Genomic DNA, 15,139 nt, shown 5'->3' on the forward strand with positions numbered 1-15,139 from the left:
TTTTTTTTTTTTTAAGTAAGTGGTGATTATTTCAATAGCCTCAAGTAGGCCTTACTTCTGGTGGAGTGCTGAGCAGCTGGATACTGACTGCATTATTTAACTTGTCTGCTCTATGACCGTATAAACCAGTGAGGAAGTATATTTCTACCTATAGACATGAATCAGTTTCATTAAACCTGTGCTTTCCTCAGGGTCTCTCAGTGTGGGATTAAAAAAAGTGAAGAGAACCCATCATGTCACTGTGTCTCTGGTTTGGTTCTGGTTGGATTTCAGCAATGGACATGATGTTAAGAGCAGAAAGCTTTAGGACGTTGCAGTAATTGATAGCCTGCATCAAATGTGGTTGTAGAAGTGAAAAGAGACTAGCTTTATAGTGTGCTGTGACCCTTTTAAGTATAGCTACTTGATGTACCTACATGCAATACTGATGTATCTTTTTCCCCTTTCTTCTTCTTTACTGATCTGTTCACAGGATACATTTGATTTTTTTCCATTACTTGAAAGGATCAAGTAAAACTTTCAAATTGTCTGCTCTCTGTGCTCTATGGTGGTAGCAGTGCTGCGTTGCAGATGGGTTAATCAGGGACAAGGTTTCAGTCAATGAACTGAGTGGAACTGTTCGAATGTGGAGGTTTGGGCATGTAAATAATTGCATGTGCGTGTTTAGGGCCTGAATTTTGTTTTAGGTGGATGACATGCTGTTTGTGTGTATATAAAGTGGGAAAGAGGCGTATGATAGTAGGAAGGTACAGTTCTGCTGACACTGTTTACCCGTTTTGTGCTTCTGAATCTGTGACGAAGTTCTAATGCTAGTTTGCAGTTTTCTTATGCTAGTCTATACTGTTTATAACAGTGTATACTGTTTTCTTTTTTACTGGCTTAAGAACATCCACTTAATCTAAGAATGACATGTTTTTAGAAGCATCAGTACTTCTGGCATTGAAACCAACATAATTGTCCAGATACAATCACTTTTGATTTTTCAATAAAAGCAGAATCCTGTTTTGTTTTTGACAGATGAATGATGGACCACTGTGCAAATGCAGTGCTAAAGCCCGAAGAACAGGGATAAGGCATGGCATTTATCCTGGTGAAGAGGTAAATAGTTGTAAGAATTGCAATTTTGAATACAAACTTGCTGCAGTAGGCTTGTACTTGGGTTGATCTATCTTGCTTTTTCTTCCATGGCTTACAGGCTTCGTAAAAACTCCTGTATGACATTAAATCCCTTAATCATGTAACCTCACATTTAAAATGCAGTACCAGTAATGAAATCCACTAGAGAGCTATGGAAAAGTTTTGTCTGTTTATGTTCAGTTGTAAGTTTTATAAGCTTCTGAAACACAATTGCCTTAAAAAAAAGAAAAAAAAAAAAGTAGTCAAATGTCTCCCATCTACAAGATCTACAAGTGGATGAGCATGTTATGAGGACCCTTTTTGTGAAGGGATTGCTTTAAAAGGAAAAGTAAATAAATCACTAAATCTGCTGCTGGAGCAGCAGCAAGCTTTCCAAGAGGAGGTGTTCTCAGCACTACAGCATGTCTGCACTGCAGACTGTCAAACAGGTTACTAAGTTCTTGATGAGTACCTGAAACAGTCCATCAGCTTCCTGGAACTCTTATAATGGTAGTTGCTTTTGTTTTGAAAAGTGTTGTCAAAATACTGTTTGGTTATTTTCTGTAGAAATGTTCATTTGTACAGAGTATGTTTTGTGATCAGTATTTCTGGAAATAGTAGTGCTTGGACCACCTAAAGTTTATATTTTAAAAAACTTTGTTCTAAACTTTTAAGAATGTTAATGTGTAGTTTTACAATTTACCTTTGTAATTTCTCTTTAAGAATTTAATTTTTCAGTATGCCTTTTTACACGTATTTACTGAAACATTCTTTTATTTCTCTGTGGTTGAGGATTTGTGAATGTTGCAAAGCATAAATTATTCTGTTTCAGAAAAATGGCTTTGGTCTGAAGCTGTCTGTAAATCACTCCAGGATCAATTCTTTTCCACATTGTTTGTAGTATTTTTCTTGCAGAGAAGGGGGGAGAAAATTTTAGTGGGAGAAAACTGATGAATAAAACCTGCTGCACAAAGGCAGCTACTCACTGGAGCAAGGCCAGCTTGGAACCTGAGGCTTCAGAAAATTTGGGATGTATGAATTTTTAGTGTCCTGCAGATAATCACGCTTAGCTTTTAAACTAGCTGGTTCTTACCTGCCTTGTCATAGCAATGAGAAACTTAATTTGGAGCTGAACAAAATAATTACCCTACTTCTTGGATGGATTTTGCGGACTGCGCATAGCTGTGCAGTGGTACAGCTGCCTTGCTGTTGCACAAGGCCAACTTTTGTAATGTTTTGTGTAGTACCCCACTCACCACAGGGGTTTTTCCTGCAGACAGACTCATGAACAGGTTGGTGGCAGCCTCTGAACTGCAGCATATTGTACGCAGGAGGAACTCTGTTTTTGTCTGACTGCTGAGGATTTTTAGGTCTTTAAAAAGGACTGCTTCAGAACTAGCTGGAGCAAACTGCAAATCCCACAGTTTGGCCTTGCATCAGAGTGCAGGGAGAGGCTGCCTGCTGATCTACTGTTCTCACCAGAGAGCATCACGACCTACCAGAGCAGGGCTGCCTGTGCCTTGCTCTGCAGTGGTGGTCCGGTCCCTTCTCTATGGAGCTCCAGACTTGCCCCCAGCAGATGAGTGGATACTTGTCTCTCTTGATAACGTTCTGAGATCTTCTTATGCAATGTCCAAATGTATTTTTTTTGAAGTTTTAAAATTAGTTCCCTGAAACTTATTAATACCCCCCCCCAAAAGAAGGAGATCAGTCTGGTATGTAGGCAGCTAACTGCTGTGCTTAGGAAAGATAGAGAGTCAAATGGAAAATTAATAAACTACAGCAGCATTTTTCACTTTTTTTTTTTTTTTTTTTGCTTTGAATAGCTTTATAAATATTTCCAGAAGTGCCTACAGATAAGGCCCACTTTCTTCCTGTAAGAGCTAATTATGACTACCTGCTTTATTTAATTTTTCCTAGTGCATATTTCATGGCTATTAGAAATGCTTTATTCTCTCTTTTAATCTAAATTTGCCTTGACTTTACACATAATTCTACTTATCTTTTTCTTTAAGCCTATTAAACCATGTCGCCCCATGACCAACAATGCTGGAAGACTATACCACTATCGAATTACAGTGTCACCTCCCACAAACTTCTTAGTAAGTATCTTTATAAATAATTCTGAGTAGTTCTAATTTTGCTTTCAGTGGGGGAAGTAGTACTGCTTCTTGTTTACTCCATGGTGGTTTTGTTTACTTTTTTAGACAGACAGACCTACTGTTATTGAGTATGATGACCATGAATATATCTTTGAAGGGTTCTCCATGTTTTCACATGCCCCACTAACGAATGTAAGTATGTTCATTACTGCATACGTGGGATTTGTTTGGAAGGCAAGCTGTTTCTGCCCCACAGTAGAGCTTTTCTCACATGCGTGTGCTACAAACATCTTGCCAGCATTTGGAACTGGAGGAAGATATTTGTGCTAATGAGTCTCAGGTTTTGTCTTGAGTAATTGTGGTAGGCATTGCCTTCAAACTGTGACTGAGACTGTGATGTGCATCAAAGTAATGTTCTTTATGTTTCACAGTTTGAAAGTGAAATAAACCATGGAATGACTTGTTAAAACTGTTAATTGGATTTAAGCTGGATGAGGAGGTTTTATTAAGTTGAAAAGTGTTTTCTTTTTAATAATAATAACAGATTTTATTTTCTGAAAGCAAACATAACAAAAATGATTGCTGCCAGATGACCCTGCTTTTGCAATATAAGCTGAGTTAGCAATATCAGAATCAAAAATATGCAAATACTTAAAATATCTGTACCTTAGATTTTTATATCTTGGTATTTTAAGAACTTTTCAGGTGCTCTGGGGCATTGTTTCTTTGTGTTTTATACCTGTTACTAGCTTCGCCACAAGTCCCAAAACTTGGTATTAAAATGCTCATCAGTACAAGACTGGACTCTAACACCTGGGACTGAGAGACACTGAAGGAAAAGCACTGGAGGAAAGCATTTTTAGCTGATGTTTTGCTTACATAATGTATATGACAACACTTAAGTTCTGGTGAGCAGGGGAAGTTGACAAGCCAGTGAGTGGGTGGTGCTCACTCAGGTGGTGGGGTGGCACTGCGAAGCACTCCTGCCCTGCAGCATTAACTCAGCCTTGGGGTTCAAGGCAGTTTTATCCCAGGGCTTTACAGTTTCATTTTGCAAATGAGCAAAAAGGGAACGGTTATGTGTTTTTTCTCCTATTTAAAGGATAAAGAGGCCACCTTTATCATTTAATGTCTACTGTATGACCAGAAGGCAGAGTGTTACGGAAATACTTGTTTTATATGGAGAACAAGGAAAATTCTTCTTGTCTGACACAAGCAGTTAGTGCAGACCTTGAACATTACTGTAGAGTAGGTGCATTTAGGCCGGAATCAAATTGGAATTTCTCAACCTAACTAGGGGAAATGATTAGCAGCAAATGATTTCATTTTTACAGACTTGAATACAAAGCAACACTGCTTGTTCTTGTTGCCAACAGGCATAGCTGTTTTTAAATAGAGTGCCTTGCTATCCTGAGATTATTTGGGGCATCATAACTGCTGTTTGAGACAGACATTTTGGAACGTATTTGATAAAAGGAATGTGACAAAGGGTAGCAGAAATAGAGGTCCAAACACCAACATCTTTGAACCAGATTTGTATAATATGAAGTCTTAGCTTGCAAACTGTTGGAAGTCTTACTTCTGTTATTACAGTTGTTCAGTAACAATTGAGAAAGTCAGATATTAGGGGAAAATGGTTTGTACAGTCGTAAGAGAAATTATAAATTCTTTAATACAGCTGCCACAGCAATTTTATAGTACCAGAGAAATGCTCCTTTATTATGCTTTTTTTTTTTTTTTATGTATGTGGAACTCTTAATTCATGGTTACCTCATCGTTACCTCTGCAAAGCTTGTTTTCCTGTTACCAAGAAAAATAACCCAGCTTATTGACTCTCTGAGCATATCCTGTTCTGGTTGAGCTTGAATGTTAGAAAGTAAGAAAACACTCTGTGTACTTTGTTAAAAGAACCACCGATTTAAGTGTGACAGGTTTTCCTCTCACATTTTAAATGGGACATCTTACTTTAAAAGTTTTTTATTTTGTATTCACAAAATTTAATATTGAAAGATTTGTGTCATTTCCTAGAAATGCCATTTTTGTATTTGGTTGTTTGGTGTAGCTTCTTATTTATCATGCCATCAGCAGAAATGTAGACAAACAGTCAAGTTTTTAACAGTGGGCTGCAAAAAGATGAAAGCAGAACACTGTGTCTCTAAGTCCACTGATTTCAGTGCAACCCCTGAAGAACTAACTTCTAGGGATTTTTATTGGATGAGATTTGTATAATCCTGTACATTTATTCTGAAAATTCCTACATTGTGTTTTCACCACTTAACAACATATTTTAGGATGGTATAGCTAAAAGAATTGGCAGTGTACAAAAAACCACCTTGTCTTCAGGTCAGTGTATTGATCTGACATGTATTGTCAACAATAAATTCACTTCCAGCTTTACAAGGGAGAGCAGATGTGGGTTTACTGAACTTTGCTTTTTCTCCTAAACAAAATTTCATCTCCAGTAGATGGCATTATTTAATCTTGCATTACCATCCCTCCTGTCAGCCCTGTGTTATCGGAGGTCGAGGTTAGAATTGTTGCTTCTCTTGCACGCGCTTGCGTTCCTGTCTTTGCGTGATCTCAGTAAGCAGCTGTTCTAGTAAGTGCCGTTTTCAGCAGACAGTAATACCTTTGCATTCAAAATTGTATTAACTGTACATTTGACACTGTATAGCTTTTCATGCTGAATCTCTTTTCCTTCCAGATTCCTCTATGTAAAGTAATCAGATTTAACATTGACTATACTATTCATTTTATTGAGGAGATGATGCCTGAGGTAAGAAGGATAATTAGTTAAAAAGTCAGACTGGGTTAAGAGTTGATACGCTTAATGGATTAAACTCTTCAGAATCCCATCTTGTGAAGAGATGGTAAGAGACAGGCTGTGTTCAGAGTGAATGGCTGAAAAGGAATTTGCACTTAAAGGTACTAGCATAAATCCATCTACCTAGGCTATCATACATTAAAATCAAATAGTAAGAAGTGCTTATACCCGTAGCATCTTTTCATTTTAAGTTATATGTCAGATACTCTTATCTGTGAGCTGACATAGCCATTATCCTTCTTTTACAGTTGATGAAAGGCATGTGGAGGTGCTGGTTTTCCAGGACCACAAAAACTAATGCCAGGGCTGAAACTTAATCTTGAATGTGAAGCTCTGAAGATCACTTATCAATACTTAATATAAGCTGTTGCCAAAACAAATTTCCTGTGGATACAAACAAAGCGCATTCAGTTCATAATCTGTTTATGACAAATTAATCACTGGTGTAGCCAGTTTGTGAAGTAAATTACCTACACCTGCTATTCCACTGCAGCACAGAAATACCCCTGCATGTTAACTACAAAGATAGGATCAGTATTGTAGTCATAATTACATCTTTCTTTCTAGTTATCTGTTTTTTCTTGCTCAACAACAACTAAATATATGCAAGAGCCCTGAGATTCCTCAGTAAGATTAATGTGATCAATGCACTTCACTTTTTGTTACTGAATCTGCTGTGTTGTCTCAATCTTTTTCTAAAACAATTAACGGCCACGGAGTGAGTTAGGGAATTTTACATTTTTTTGGACTCCTGGTCAGTTGCCTGTTGCTAAAGCACAGTACTTTTAAACAACCTTTACCTAATGCACCCTTGTGAAAGATTATGTTGTTGGCTTTGGAATTTATAGCCATCTTTATACATGTACAACTTATATTATCCTCTCCCGAATTTGTTTAGAAAGGCTTTTCAAAGCAATGGTTCTTTCGCTTCTGAGTGAAAGCTCTTTGCTTTTGGAGGAGCTGCTTTCCTACTTGTTGAGCAAGAACTTTTTTCCCCTTTCCTGCTGGGTGTTAAGGTCATAATCTCTATTTGCCTTGTACTGATTTGTTGCTATGGAAGAAGTGAACATGATACCACAGATGGTGATTTTTAAGCTTTTAATATGAACATGTAGGAAAAAGGGAATTATGAAAGATCCTTCTCAGAAATATTATCTGCTTAGCTTACTCAAGTGAAAGGGTTTTGGTGCAAGGTGAATTATGAGATTCGTAACTTCTGCCTATAGAGTGGATTTGGACATTGCACAAAAAATCTTCATTACAATGCTTTCTTGACAGTTTTTTTCTGAAGAGACCACTGTGTTACAGTAAATGATTAGAGATGCATTAATACTTTCCAAAGGACAATGTCTAGAAGTTGACAAATATGAAGATGCTATCTGTTAGTGGCATTATCTATATTCCAGTACTATGTAATTATAAGCTTGTTTTGTGTTTTTTTTTCTTTTTTCCTAGAATTTTTGTGTGAAAGGTCTTGAGCTGTTCTCTTCTTATCTATTCAAAGATATTTTGGAGCTCTATGACTGGAATCTTAAAGGTAACTTATACTTACTGGAAAAAATACAAAAATAGTAGCAGCTTTAGTAAATAGATCTGTTTTGCTACATTCTTTTTAAAAGAAAGAAAAAAGTGGGGAGTGGTCTCAATAATAGTCAAATACTGTACTGAGAGTAACAAACTTCTTTCTTCTTCAAGAAGTTGAAACTTATTAAGATTCATTATTGTGGGTTATATCAAAAATGCAAAAGTCATGCATTATATTCTCACAGAAAAATAAATCGCTTCCTTAATCCAAAAAATTGTTTTAATTGGATAGTAACTATTATTGCTTGTTTCATATTACAGTGTTGTGTGCATGGCATTGTCATGTGTAAGGTGTCAGGTGAACTATCCTCTGTTTTTATAAGCTAACAAATAATTACTCATGCAGTATTTCTGTGCAGTCAGCTTACAAAGCAGTGTCATACAGACAGCTATAGAAGGGTAAATTATTATAGCTGATTGTTTTGAACTTGGAAAGATGAAAATGTGTTCCTATGAAGAGTGACAAAGGAGAATTTCAGGAATAATCCTTCCCTTGGTCTAAAAGAAAACAAGAGAATTTCAAAGGAACTTCATTTCAGAATCTGTAGGTGTGTTTTTTTGTCTTCTCTTTGTCTACAGAGATGCACTCTGCACTTGTATGAAACTTGTACGCTCCTTTTGTTTAACTATGTTTTGTGTAGCCTTCTTTGGCTAAATGTATTCAAATAATAATGTCTCATATCCCTGGTTTTGATTTTAATTTTTTGTTTTAATGCCAGGTACTTACTGTTCTTGTTTTCATGTAAAGCTTTGGATAATGAAATAGGAAAGGAAAAACACAAAACAGTATCATGGAAATTTCTGTGTTATATTTGTTGTAACAAGGAAAAAAAACACAAACCACTAATCAAAAACTAGTGTTTGTGTCTACAAGACTGATGTGGATTAGCTATATAAAACAGATTTTTTCCCCTGTATCGCTGTTTTAAATAGAGTAGTATGTGTTTTAGATTTTTTTTTTAAGATATTTCAATTTCGTTTGATTTTGTCCACATGGATGATTTTATTAGAAGTTGCTACTCTGTTCCTTTGAGCATTTTGATACTTTTCTGTCAAACTTAAGCCCTATCAAATGTAATCATTGTTCATTGATTTCATCTGAGGCAAGGCTTCATTTATTTTCTTTTGTAAATATGTTGCTGTTCATTAATTTTCTATGTGTTTTTTCATCTTTAAGGACCTTCACTTGAAGATGATGCTATTTCCTGCCCCAGATTTCACTTCATGCCACGATTTGTGAGGTTTCTTCCAGGTAATGTAGTAAGATCTTAAATGCATTGCAAGTTGGTCTGGTGCTTCCATGTGAAGTCTTTCATACTCACTGATGCTGTGCATAGTTTACTCAGCACCAGTATTGTGATAGACAGGCCAGGTCTTGCATCCAGCTTTTGTCTGCCATGTGGTGACGGTAGGCAGTGCTGGGTCCTTCTTAACTTGTCCTGTGATGGAGCTGTGGGATTTGGGTAGTGCTATTATTTATTCTCACATATGAAACTGAATTTCATCTCCCTTCTGCTCCTCAGGGTGCATGTCATGCAATTACATGGAAATTATTGATGTGCAGTTTTGAGGGTCAGCAAGCTTGGCACTCCTGAGCACAGGTTGCTTTGTTTCCTTCTTCCTTTTATCTTAATGTAAGCTGAGACCTTGCAGCAAACAGTGAAAGACAGAAAAACACCATTCCAGTGCAATTCAACCCCAGCCTGCCAGCCAAGGACAAGCTCGTGTGGAGAGTTGTGCTTAGTCTGAGTGAACAGCTTTTACAAGCATTTAACACATCCGAAGATAGTAGGACAGACTTTCAGTTGACATAAATGTCATGGCTCCACTGAAAATGTGTCCTGCTGAGATTCTGTCAGTGACTGTTCCAGGAGCGTTGTGTGGAAAGGAGGATGTGCTCATCTGCTTAACTGAGAGGGCAGATGAGATGTGGCACAGCCTACGTCAGGAGGGCTGTGGCCTGAAGGTGCTCTCTGCTTTGGGCTTTGGAACTTCGTTGTGATATTAATTATAGCTTCAGCTAAATGAGGTTTGGCTTGCTACTGTGGAGAGTACTGATGGCTAGATTACTATGTTTCTAATTGTTGTTCCTTCCTGGATACACAACACTATTCAATCAGAAGCAGAGCTCTGAGGCTTGCTAGCAAACATTGATTTGGTTCTGCTGAAGCAATTTACAAAATAAGCCATCAAGCCACATGTGGCTGATTAACTTGACCTCATCACAAAATGAGAACAAGTTTGACCTGCCTGGATTGTGTAGCTCAAGGGTGTTTTCCAGTTACTTTGGGGTTTTTGTAGTCTGATTTGTTTTAGTTTTGAAGTCAGCTCTTTCTGCACTGTTGGATTGTTTATTGACAGGGAGAGATAAGTCTCTCTAACATGTATTCCTATGTGACTCCTTTGTAAGGTTCCCAGCCCTCTAACTCCTCCTAAAAATGTATTTTTCCTGATGCTTCTACATATATAGTTACCTTCTAGAATCTTTATGCTAAATTTATTTTTCATTAAGTATACATTTTATGTATGTTCTTGAGATTTTTAATTTCCAGAAGATGGGAATCTATTTTCCTTCAGGTGTTTGTGGTACATTATTTGTGTCTATTCAAAGATAATGATACGTTGGTGCAACAGATCTCTCCATGCATCCATCAACTGCCTCCTTAAAGATAGAAATGAATTGGTGATTTCCCATTTCCCCCTACTTTTCTTTCTTATCTTTCTAACATGGTCTAAAAATGTGAAGTTTGGGATGTCAGATTTTCTATGTGGGATACTTAGAGACAGGCCTTGAGGTAGCTCTGAGCTTTGAGATAATCATGTCAGGTTTGCTGAGTGCCAGAGGTGTATAACATGCAGAATAGCTGCTGTATTGGATTTTGTCATAGATTTTTGATGAAGAATATATTGAAGATTAAAATGATAGAAAACTGTTTTCAATTCCCAGATACTGCATGTTTTGACCCAAGAAAAGTCAGGTCTCTGAACTACTGCTATTTGGCACAGCTGTCTATAGCAACCTGTTCTTCCTGTACAGTCTTCAGTGTGTAAGGCTACACACTGTCAACTAGTTCATATTGTTATGCAAGATGCAGCCCATAGCCAGCAATCACTGAAACAAAGACAAAAGTCTTGCGAATTGAGACCCTCTTTAATTTGAAGGAAAATTTTACATTAAAAATGTCTCTGTAGCTATTCAGAAATATTTTCTGTTTCCATGGAGGTTTGGGGTATGTTTTACCCATTTTAGATTCTTAGAGCTTGAATGAGGTTAATTATGCTAACAGGTCAAGTTATATTATTCCTTTTCATCTTTCCTGTTAAAGTACAGTGCTGCAATCCTAGCTAGAGTAGGAGGAGTGCTTGTTCCCTTGCACGTCTTGTGGAAGACGTCTTGCACAGCGCTGCTGTACATTGCGGTTCTGCAAGGCTCTTCGTGTGTGCCTGGAATCACATTCCTTGTGCTGTGGCATTATTCTCATATCACTTGAAAGCTTTACTTTTTCTATTCCTTATTGTGTGTATAGTAATATCCTCCTCTGTGGCAGGACTGTAATGATCTTGCTTCCCTTAGGAAGGGAAATGAATGTTTATACTTCTGAGGGGCTGAAACTTGAAGATGCCTCCATAACTGGAATTTAACCCCTGGTTTTGGTACAAATATCTCTGATCTCCTTCTTTCAAATTCGGTGTGTTTGTTCACATGAATAAGAAGGAAGACACACAACTAAAGTGTTTTAATTTTGATTTTGAATTGGGGTGGTTCAGGCTGGATATAGGGAAAAGGTTCTTCACCCAAAGCGTGGTCGGGCACTGGAACGGGCCCCCCAGGGCAGTGGTCACAGCACCCAACCTGCTGGAGTTCAAGAAGCATTTGGACAATGCTCTCAGACACATGGTCTGATTTTTTTGGGTGATCCTTTGGGGACCCAGGAGTTGGACCCAATGATCCCTGCAGGTCCCTTCCAACTTGGATTGGACTGTATGAACAGACAGTGTCTTCTGAGTGGTGGTCTATCAGGACTATCACTTATCTTTTGCTGTTAACATCTATATCTGACTGCCTGGACCTGGTCAGATGTGTATTATACAGTGTTAATTCCTTGCAAGCAGCCTTTGCTGTGCATGTTTCCAGGGGTCTCAGAAGTATTTAGCAGTTTTCACACGTGCTCGATTCATTTAGTGACAGAAGACAGCATGAGGCTCTTTACCCTTCATTACTGCAGGTGCAGCACGTAAGCACTATAGATAAATTCAATATACAAGGATAACTTACTACATTCATCCAGAAGGATCCTGTAAAATTTTGAGTGTTCATTAAAAAAACTGCATAAATGCCTAAAGGCTTTTTAACTTGTGTTGTAAAAGGGATGATAAGTGTGAAAAGGGAGACATCAATGGACAATGTAGCTGATTTGTTCTGCCTCCTCATTTAGAAGTTTTTCAGGCAAGTTAGAAACTTCAGCATTCAGTAAGATGAAACTGTTATTCTTGCTACTGTTAACGTTATTGCTTCCAGTTTAGCAAAGAAGTGTTTATGCATGTGTACTATTCATCACTAAAACATTTGCCTTCTTATTTGTCAAGTTGCTTAAACATTTTGCATTTTATTTTTCTCATCTGAATATTTTATGTGCTGCATATTTTCTTTCCCCTGTGCTTTAGGACTGAATAACTGAAATGCATTATATTTATGTTTTTAAGATGGAGGAAAAGAAGTGCTATCAATGCATCAGATTCTTCTCTACTTATTACGATGCAATAAAGCTCTGGTGCCTGAAGAAGAGATTGCCAACATGCTTCAGTGGGAAGAGCTGGAATGGCAGAAATATGCGGAAGAATGCAAAGGGATGATTGTCACCAGCCCTGGCATGGTAGAACAAATAATTCTGATTCATTAACAAGCCAATGACGTGTGCATCTCTTGTTTCTGGGAGTCTGCTACAGTCTGAATTGGAAAGGGCAAAGTTGACCAGTGGCAGTTGCAGATTGCTATAGGAACAGTTTACTGACTTGTTCCAACCCTGGGGAGATTTGTACCCTATGCTGTGCTACCAAAAGGCTGGTTTCCAGAGAAGCACTGTTTCAATGTGTACATTAAAAGGAATAGCTATGTTTTAAGTATAGGAAATAGTAACTTTCTCCTCTGCTTTCATATTTTCTCAAGCAGTCTTGGTGCATGATCTTGTTCTGTTTTCACAGAACCAGAGAATTAGTAATTATTTGCTATTTTCTTTCATGTTCCTCTTTTGATTCCCTGGCTCTGTTTAATATACTCTCTATAGACTCTGCCCTGAGTATAGAAAAGTTTCTGCCTCTGTGCTTTCTCCACCCCCCATCATTTTTTATGCTGCTTTCACAACGAAAAATTTTGTGTACATAATTGAACAAAACTATTAATTTCCAGTGACAAACTTGAAACCTAAATGGCCTTAATTTCTGGAACAGTTAGCATTTAAAGCATAAGTTCTCAGCTTCTTTCAAATCCCATATGTATGCAGATTTGGTCCATTTTTCTAAATTTTGTAGTTAAGAAATGTGGGACACAAGAATTACATGATGTCCGCTAAAAACTGTGGACTTCTGTTTTCATGGTTTGGCCAGCATCACAAAGATGGTATCTTGGTAATGGGCATGTTTTAGACCTCACGTTTTAAACTGCCATGCAACTTTCTATGTTGTAAGACCTTCCCTTCTCTAACTTCATTTTCCACCTTTATTGCACAACATGTGAGAGGAAATAAATGAATTGGAATCGTGCTTAAAGGGAAACTTCGTGTGCTGACTGAAGAACCTGTTCCCAGACTGAAGCCATGACACCCTTCTAGATATATATATTTCATGCCTCTATTTTTAAGTACGGCAGCATTACATTTAGTAAATTACCTTAAGTTAATCATAATTTATCAGATTATTTTCCCCTTCATTTCGTTGAGTGGTTTTTTCTGGCTAAAACTTCCTATACTGAGGAAAATAAGACCATGTGTGGGAGTGTGAAATACAGAACACATGAACTCTCAGTATGGAAAGTCCTACTGGAGGTGGTTAAAATGAAGGTAGAACCTTGTAATATAAATTGTTAGCCTTAATTGCTTAATTTAACATTGCCTGTGGTTTCTGTGATACAGAGTACTTGGTAGTATGCAAGTTTTCAGCATCTTAATGACATATCTTCAGTGGTTTGGCTGATGATATGCTGACTTCAGCTAGCTGAAAGCTTGCTCTTTTTTCTTTAGCATGAGGGTATGTCTATATGCTCCTTTTGTGCATCACTCAAAAAACTAAATGCTTTCATGCACCAGGCGACACAGTTTGAGTGGTAGTGTTAACTTTGATTTCCCATGATTTTTATTGACAAACTTTGTGTTCTACAAGATGTTTTTAAAGATGTGTGTGGACATCAAAATATGTAAGCATAAAGAAAATCTGCAACACTTTGAAACGTTGTCATGTTGTAATGTCATCCTTGGAACATGTTTTTCTCTCAAGATTGCAAAGATTTTTTTCTTAGTTTGTGGATTTTTTTCTGTTCATTGCGGCATATTCTATTGACAATGAAAGTGAAAAATGCTGTGAAAGTGTTTTCAGTGCATTTTACAATGTTAGAAGATGAAACAGTTCTAATAGAGACAATGTGAAACTGTTTTAGTAAAAGACAACTTTTAAATTCAATTTTATGCATTTGACATGACAAAGTAAAACCACTAAATTTTATTTTGCTGGTCTCCTCCACAGTGTCACTTCAGAAATAGTTTCTCTTGTGAACAGACTTTCTACGTATTTTCTTTTCTAAAATGAGGTGTATATATGTGTGATGGGGGAATTGATAGGCATATGTCCCATTTAACAACTACCAATAAATAGCTCACCATTATTTAAAAGTAATTTATTCATAGTGCTTCATTAGTTCAGTAAAAATTTGTATTGGAAGAGATTTAAATGTTCAGATTTTAATCCTTTTTAATACTTCACTCTTTTAAAATGCTGCTGCTTTTTCTGCCAGTACAAATCCATATATTTTTAACATACTTTTATACTATATCTGCATTATCTTCCCATGTCTAGAATGTGGAACATATAGGAAAATATTGCCTGTAGCCTTAACATATTGATTTTTAATCGGTATATTCAATATACTTATTGTTACATGTTCTGTTAACCATATTTTGCCTTCCTGATTCTCAGAGGAATTGTTGTGAAGCAAGGCTGCGTTCTTAAAGAAAAGAGGGTGGGGGGGAGTTCCTCATTTCCTCATTCCTAATGTTAAGGAGGCAGGGGGAGAACGGGACAGCAAGCAACTTGTGTCAAGTTTAAAAAAAAAAAAAAATGAAGCTTTTCAATTTGTCTTTCTGCAAAACTCACAAAACCTCAGGAATTTCAGCTCTGGATTAGAGATCTACTTTATACCTGCTAGAAATCGTTCCTGTTTTTCATTAGATTTTGCTGTCCTATTCCTCTTTTATTGGCAGTGCTGTGGGGAAACCCTTTTTCATCTCTTTTCAACTTGCCAGCA

At 37.2% G+C, this 15,139-nt stretch overlaps 1 protein-coding gene across 2 annotated transcripts in view; it reads left to right on the top strand.

The window, feature by feature from the left end:
- Positions 1–15,139, top strand: part of DROSHA (drosha ribonuclease III) — a 69,292-nt gene that overhangs the window by 12,040 nt on the left and 42,113 nt on the right. The window contains exons 7-13 of one of the 2 annotated variants that reach the window (XM_083823090.1): positions 1,018–1,098; positions 3,132–3,218; positions 3,324–3,410; positions 5,923–5,994; positions 7,498–7,579; positions 8,804–8,878; positions 12,331–12,500. In XM_083823090.1, the coding sequence (XP_083679216.1) occupies positions 1,018–1,098; positions 3,132–3,218; positions 3,324–3,410; positions 5,923–5,994; positions 7,498–7,579; positions 8,804–8,878; positions 12,331–12,500 (654 nt within the window). The remainder of the gene's footprint in view (positions 1–1,017; positions 1,099–3,131; positions 3,219–3,323; positions 3,411–5,922; positions 5,995–7,497; positions 7,580–8,803; positions 8,879–12,330; positions 12,501–15,139) is intronic. The other variant, XM_083823091.1, reaches the window with a different exon arrangement.

This window comes from Anser anser (assembly GCF_964211835.1).
Source record: "Anser anser genome assembly, chromosome: 2".
In the NCBI taxonomy this organism is placed as follows: domain Eukaryota; kingdom Metazoa; phylum Chordata; class Aves; order Anseriformes; family Anatidae; genus Anser; species Anser anser.